This window comes from Camelina sativa, chromosome 15 (assembly GCF_000633955.1).
Source record: "Camelina sativa cultivar DH55 chromosome 15, Cs, whole genome shotgun sequence".
NCBI classification, from domain to species: Eukaryota; Viridiplantae; Streptophyta; class Magnoliopsida; order Brassicales; family Brassicaceae; genus Camelina; species Camelina sativa.
The window spans coordinates 20850718-20857918 of record NC_025699.1 but is presented as its reverse complement, the minus strand read 5'-3'; the positions used below and the strand labels follow the sequence as shown (position 1 = coordinate 20857918).

Here is a 7201-nt window from a genome sequence, read left to right as displayed (position 1 = left end):
TAGTAATCCCACAAATTCTAGATCACTGCCGAAGACAGGATCTGCTATCCATAGCAACTCGAGGGCCTCAAGAGCAATTCACAGAAACATTCACTATAGTAATAGTAATCATGAACACAATGGTGATGCTGATATAGACTATGAAGAGGAGGAAGATGGTAAACTCTTTTAATTTTTACTCCTAAATAGCTTGACTGCACTGTTTGTTAGAACTTGTGTCTATGCTTTTTCCACTGAGCTCTTCCCCGGCCATGTGCTTGGTCTGAACTTCTGTAACATATTTGATCTTATTTCTCATCAGAAGATGACCCTGAAGATGCTGACTTTGAGCCCTATGATGCTGTGGATGATGGTGGTGCAAGGAAAAAGGTTTGACTTCATACATTTCTTGTGTTAAGATATGTATCCTTCACAATGAAGCTAAAACTGAACAAAAGAATGGAGATACTTTCTGAGCCATTTCTTAACTAAGTATACTATTCGGAAGGAGGGTTTTCATTAATATGTTGTGTTCTAGCCTTTTAACTTGTTATAGTTTTGATGGGAATTCTTACAACTGGGTTGTTTTTTGATAGCATGGCCAAGGTTGGGACGTTTCTGATGAAGATCCTGAGAGTGATGATGATATCGATCTTTCCGACTACGAGGATGACTATGGTACAAAAAAGCCCAAGGTTAGGCAACAGAGTAAAGGTTTCCGGAAATCTAGCTCTGTACTTGAACGAAAATCATCCCATGCTTCTAATCGACAAAAGAGGAAAACGTCATATCAATATGATGGCTCAGAGGAGGACTCTGATAATGACAACGATGAGGGTTTTAGAAGCCTGGCCAGAAGAGGCACAACTCTCCGACAAAACAATGGAAGGTCAACCAATAACATAGGACAGAGTAGTGAAGTTCGCAGCTCCACCCGATCAGTTCGTAAAGTCTCTTATGTGGAGAGTGAAGACAGTGAAGATATAGATGATGGGAGAAATCGTAAAAACCAAAAGGTATGATCTTTGGAATCCTTGCCCAGCTATTTAATGAACTTATATTCTCTGTTTTGCCCTTTTGTCTGATATGTGCTCGTTAGGATGACGTTGAAGAGGAAGATCCTGATGTTATTGAAAAAGTGCTCTGGCATCAGCCGAAGGGTATGGGTGAAGATGCTCCCACAAAGAACAAATCGACAGTTCCTGTTTTAGTTAGCCAACTGTTTGATACTGAGTCAGATTGGAATGAAATGGAATTCCTTATAAAATGGAAAGGCCAATCACACTTGCATTGTCAGTGGAAAACGTTGAGCGATCTCCAAAATGTACATCCTTTCGACACCTTTTTTAATCAATCTTTTGCATTTGTTTGTGATGATACTATTTTCGTTTCTAATTTTTTGCTTTGTTGCGTATGTTGTGTGCTCTTGCAGCTTAGTGGGTATAAGAAGGTTCTTAACTATACGAAGAAAGTGACGGAGGAGATTAGGTATAGGACAGCACTCTCACGAGAGGAGGTAATGTTTGAATGTCTGGAAGATTTTCTGCTTTTTATTATCCTTATATGTACAAGGAAGAATGCCATAAGATGCATCCCTGATGTTCCTCATCATGGTTATATTTCTTATTTCGTTTGTGAAACCATGTTTACCACGATAGATGATACTTTTCAGTTTGTACTTTTGGCATTATCATATTAAACACGTGCTGCCATAGTCTGTATTGGGATATGTCAAATAGATTTGTCAAAAATGTTATCATGGTATATAAATCTGAAATTCTTTCACTTGATATATTTTTCACCTTTTAGATTGAGGTCAATGACGTGAGCAAAGAAATGGATCTGGACATCATTAAGCAGAATAGTCAGGTAGTGTTTTCGATCCATCAGACTTGCAATCTAATTTCACATCTTATCCACTGCTGTTTACAACTATAGCTTTGGCAATTTATATTGGAGTATTCCTCATGTGAGCTAATTTATTTGTGTTATTTAGGTAGAAAGAATAATTGCAGATCGAATCAGCAAAGATGGTTTAGGGGATGTTGTGCCAGAGTATCTAGTTAAGTGGCAAGGGCTATCTTATGCTGAAGCAACTTGGTATATTCTCTAACACTCTGGATGGATCTTGTTTCTTGTTTCCTTCTTTTTGTAGTGATTGAGTGTTGTTTCCATAAATTGAGAAGCATGAATGATCTAGAATTTGTAAATTATGTATTCATTTACCCCTCAAGTATCATTGTCTTCCTTTTTATTATTTTTAGGGAGAAGGATGTCGATATAGCATTTGCACAAGCTGCTATTGATGAGTACAAGGTAGAGTTTGATTTTCTATTATAATTCTCCAACTATGTTCTTTTCCCCTCTGGNGAAAAATAGTGAGGCACAGCTCTACACAGCTCTTTTGGTATGTGACTTTCTAAAGAAATTTTATCTATTTTCATGGTTCTGATTTCGGTTGTTCAGAATTAGTGGCGTATCTTATCTTTTTCAGGAATTTAGTACAAAGAACAAGNTCTTGGTAAAACAGTTCAGTCGGTTTCAATGCTTGGGTTTTTGCAGGTGAAAATTCTTTTTTTTTTCAAGCGAGCATTCAAGTTTTCTTTTTCTTAGTATTACCACTTTTCATGCTAAGATTTCTCTTCTNTCAATTCCTAATCTATTATATTTAGACTAGTGTATAGATGGGTCTATTTCTGCAGAGTCAGGTCCATNTTTATGGTCTTTGTTTACTTATAATCTTTTACAATGTTGATTTTTGTATTCTATGTGGATCCACCCTTTTTAATACAAGCCGTGCTCTTGAAAATTCTGATGATGTGTTTCTAATGTTACTGACAAAGCTTATATTGGGTTTTAAAAAATATATATATATTCTTGACATAATGATTCGTTGCTAACATAAGACATGGACTGCTTTCTTGTATCATATGCTACTATTAATCCTTTGTATTTTGCAACTATGATAAACGACTTATNGCAGCGTACAAAAGGAAAAGGTTTGTTACATAAAATCATTAGTTTTATACTTTTCCTTTGTTTTTACGTTATATTGAAAACGTATAAAAAAAAAAAATCTTCATTAGAGAAACGCCTTACCTTGTTACCTGGTTCTTTCTAGTTTTGTCTCTGCATTCTTCGTCTCTCCAATCCAAAAGGAATAATCATTTATAATTGATTATAAACTGCAGCGTCTTTGTCTTTTATTTATTCACATAAGAATGTAAATGAGACGGCGTAATAGAAAATTAAACGAAATACTTAAGAGAGACATCACTTTGATTTTTATGCTCTGTCACTTTGTTATGTTTATTTTGAATGTAGTAATTCTCTGTTTTGTATGTGATTCCAAAGTATGCTTCCGTTATAGGGTAGGTGAAAAATCTATTTCTAATGCTTAGTTTTGGTTACTGTTCTGTGTAGCAAGTTTGAGGAAGCTTGACGAGCAGCCTGAGTGGCTAAGTGGAGGTACTCTACGGGACTATCAGCTGGAGGGTTTGAATTTTCTTGTCAACAGGTGTGTCACTTATCTCCCTTCCTAATTGCTGGTGATGCTTTACTTGTCTGCTCGGTCTAATGGTTCGCTTCCTTTCATTTTCCAGCTGGCTTAATGATACTAATGTCATTTTGGCTGATGAAATGGGTCTTGGTAAAACAGTTCAGTCGGTTTCAATGCTTGGGTTTTTGCAGGTGAGAATTCTTTTTTTTTTAAGCGAGCATTCAAGTTTTCTTTTTCTTAGCATTACCACTTTTCATGCTAAGATTTCTCTTCTTTTTCTTTTAATTTTTTCTCTCAGAATACCCAACAAATCCCAGGTCCATTTCTTGTTGTTGTGCCTTTGTCAACTCTAGCTAACTGGGCTAAAGAATTTAGAAAGTGGCTTCCTGGCATGAATATAATAGTATATGTTGGCACCCGAGCTAGTCGAGAGGTGAGTAACAAAACATATGATGTTCATGATATAGCTTCTAACAATTTTCAGGGTGTTAAGAGTTCCTCTTGTATGCCCATTGTCTATCTATTTATTTCATTTATTGGCCTACTCAACAGTTTTTCTATAGTAATATATATATATTATTAGCTTATAAACGTCTCTATCCCTCTCTCCCTCTGGTGTAGAATTTTGATTTTGGTAAATTACTGGCTTTCAGGTATGTCAGCAATACGAATTTTACAATGAAAAGAAAGTAGGCCGTCCCATAAAGTTCAATGCACTGTTGACTACTTACGAAGTAGTTCTGAAGGATAAAGCTTTCCTCTCCAAGATTAAGTGGATTTACTTAATGGTGGATGAAGCACATCGACTGAAAAATAGTGAGGCACAGCTCTACACAGCTCTTTTGGTATGTGACTTTTTAAAGAACTTTTATCTATTTTCATGGTTCTGATTTCGGTTGTTCAGAATTAGTGGCGTATCTTATCTGTTTCAGGAATTTAGTACAAAGAACAAATTGCTAATTACTGGTACTCCACTACAGAATAGTGTCGAAGAGCTTTGGTATGTTGCTTCCCTTTTAAGCGTTTCTCTGAAGATTACCTTTTTTTGTTATTTCGGATTCATATTAATCCTGAAACTTGCAAGTTTATGGTCTTTGTTTGCTTATAATCTTTTACAATGTTGATTTTTGTATTCTATGTGGATCCACCCTTTTTAATACAAGCCGTGCTCTTGAAAATTCTGATGATGTGTTTCTAATGTTACTGACAAAGCTTATATTGGGTTTTAAAAAATATATATATATTCTTGACATAATGATTCGTTGCTAACATAAGACATGGACTGCTTTCTTGTATCATATGCTACTATTAATCCTTTGTATTTTGCAACTATGATAAACGACTTATTATATTTTTTTGCAGGGCTCTGCTCCACTTTCTTGATCCTGGCAAGTTTAAGAATAAGGATGAGTTTGTTGAAAACTACAAGAACCTTAGCTCATTTAATGAATCTGAAGTAAGCTTTGTCCGTTGCTTAATAGTATGCTGCCTTAATGAAGTATAGTTTATTTATTATTCAGTCGTCCACTAGCTTATAATTTTTTGGAATTAGCTCGCCAATCTTCATTTAGAATTGAGACCCCATATTCTACGACGAGTGATTAAAGATGTTGAGAAGTCGTTGCCTCCAAAAATCGAACGTATACTAAGAGTTGAGATGTCCCCTCTTCAGAAACAGTAAGCATAACTTCAGCTGACACTTTTGATTGGGTAGCTTTAAATATTGTGACTTATATTCTGTTTTTCTGTTTTTCTGTTTTTCTGTTTTAGGTACTACAAGTGGATACTGGAGCGAAACTTCCGTGATTTAAATAAAGGGGTGCGCGGTAATCAGGTGGGTGACTTTATGATGCACCCAGGTTCTCATATTTATGGTTATGAAATAGTTATTTCCTTTTCCCCTGCACTTTAGGTTGGGTGGATTACTTTAATGATTATTCAACTTCTTAAGTTTGCAGGTATTATAATTGTCAAGCTAACAATCTCTGAGTTACAATCAACAGGTTTCACTTTTAAACATCGTGGTGGAGTTGAAGAAATGCTGCAATCATCCTTTCTTATTTGAGAGTGCAGACCATGGATATGGGGGTGATATAAACGATAACTCTAAGCTGGATAAAATTATTCTAAGCAGCGGAAAGCTAGTTATCCTAGACAAGCTACTGGTTAGACTGCGTGAGACTAAGCATCGTGTGCTCATCTTCTCTCAGGTGCGGTTCAATGACTTCTATTCTTTCTAGTGGATATTTTACTTTATTGAAATGAATGTTGTCATATATCAGTTCCACTATTCTCCTGCTGCTCCCTTGTTAGACTGTGTTATACTGCACCTTGTGCTTATCTTCCCGCAATTGTGATTCAGTGACATTTACTCTTGATTAACATGTACGTGGTTTTCTTTTCTGTAATGTGTCCTATCATGATTTTTTTAGATAACTTGTTTCAGTTATGCTTATTTCCATATCTCATCAGATGGCTCAAAATCATACCTATGGTCCATCATTTGTATATGATTAGTACATTGCGTTATATTTGGTTGTACTGCTTAGTTTGTTGTGTGAATGGCACTTCCAGGAAAACAAATTTGGAACGTATAAGACTCTTTTGTTGCTGTTACACAGAAGTTGCTTTCTCTATAACTGTTAAGTGATCAAATTTGTTTAGGAAAACTGGAGCTCTTTGGATTAGAAGCTCTTTCACCTTGTTGTTTGGCTCTTTTGCATTGTTACCTCTTACAAATTATGTCTTGAATTTTATGAATTAATTATTTTTGCACTGTTTGCCTTGCAGATGGTAAGAATGTTAGATATCCTGGCGGAATACCTGTCTCTTAGAGGTTTCCAGTTCCAGAGACTAGATGGTAGTACTAAGGCAGAACTGCGTCAGCAGGCAATGGATCATTTTAACGCACCTGCTAGTGACGACTTTTGCTTTCTTCTTTCGACCCGAGCTGGTGGACTGGGTATCAATCTTGCTACTGCTGATACAGTCGTTATATTTGACTCTGATTGGAATCCACAGAATGACCTGCAGGTTTTGCCTCAAAACAAAATTCGCTACCTTTTGGATTATTACTCTTCATAATTATTAATGGAATCCCAACCCTCATATATCAGGCCATGAGTCGAGCGCACAGAATTGGGCAACAAGAGGTCGTGAACATTTATAGATTTGTCACTAGCAAAAGTGTTGAAGAAGAGATCCTGGAGCGCGCGAAAAGAAAAATGGTACACTAGTTATAGACGGATCCATGCTCAGATTATGTTTGCATAAATTCTTTAGCAGCACCAATGAATTCCTTAGTTCTGCATCCTCTCACCTTCATGAAATGATTTCACTTCAGAGAGCTGTCACCAATTCTTAAGTTCCAATATTTGTTATTTTTGTTTTTTTTTGGGGATGTTCAATAATCTTAGTTTCGGTTTATTATAGCAGGCTGTAACTTGTTTTGGTCCACCATTCTTTAGGTACTTGATCATTTGGTTATTCAAAAATTGAATGCTGAGGGTAGGCTGGAGAAGCGAGAAACTAAAAAGGGAAGTAATTTTGACAAGGTAGAGCATCTTTAAATGTTTATCGTGGCCGTTTTGTTTCCTTCAAAGGTTTCATTTCTGTGAGTCTGACACATGTTTTGTATTCTAGAACGAGCTTTCTGCAATATTGAGATTTGGAGCGGAAGAACTTTTTAAAGAGGAGAAAAATGATGAAGAAAGTAAAAAGCGG

General features: G+C 36.1%; 2 protein-coding genes across 2 annotated transcripts in view; both read left to right on the top strand.

Moving 5' to 3' along the window:
• LOC104748644 (protein CHROMATIN REMODELING 5-like) overlaps nt 1-2451 on the top strand; it is a 9356-nt gene extending 6905 nt beyond the window's left edge. Inside the window, exons 2-10 of the mRNA XM_010470252.1 lie at nt 4-158; nt 302-369; nt 576-995; nt 1079-1303; nt 1412-1495; nt 1789-1848; nt 1976-2079; nt 2244-2295; nt 2446-2451. Coding sequence (XP_010468554.1) covers nt 4-158; nt 302-369; nt 576-995; nt 1079-1303; nt 1412-1495; nt 1789-1848; nt 1976-2079; nt 2244-2295; nt 2446-2451 — 1174 coding nt within the window. The remainder of the gene's footprint in view (nt 1-3; nt 159-301; nt 370-575; nt 996-1078; nt 1304-1411; nt 1496-1788; nt 1849-1975; nt 2080-2243; nt 2296-2445) is intronic.
• The window catches only part of LOC104748643 (protein CHROMATIN REMODELING 5-like), a 15459-nt gene continuing 11199 nt past the window's right edge, over nt 2942-7201 (top strand). The window contains exons 1-14 of the mRNA XM_010470251.1: nt 2942-2978; nt 3403-3496; nt 3582-3669; nt 3777-3911; nt 4132-4323; nt 4411-4478; nt 4841-4934; nt 5031-5155; nt 5249-5312; nt 5482-5688; nt 6269-6511; nt 6595-6705; nt 6946-7032; nt 7121-7201. The exon at nt 7121-7201 is cut by the window's right edge and continues 1 nt beyond it. Of these exons, the coding sequence (XP_010468553.1) occupies nt 2942-2978; nt 3403-3496; nt 3582-3669; nt 3777-3911; nt 4132-4323; nt 4411-4478; nt 4841-4934; nt 5031-5155; nt 5249-5312; nt 5482-5688; nt 6269-6511; nt 6595-6705; nt 6946-7032; nt 7121-7201 (1626 nt within the window). The remainder of the gene's footprint in view (nt 2979-3402; nt 3497-3581; nt 3670-3776; nt 3912-4131; nt 4324-4410; nt 4479-4840; nt 4935-5030; nt 5156-5248; nt 5313-5481; nt 5689-6268; nt 6512-6594; nt 6706-6945; nt 7033-7120) is intronic.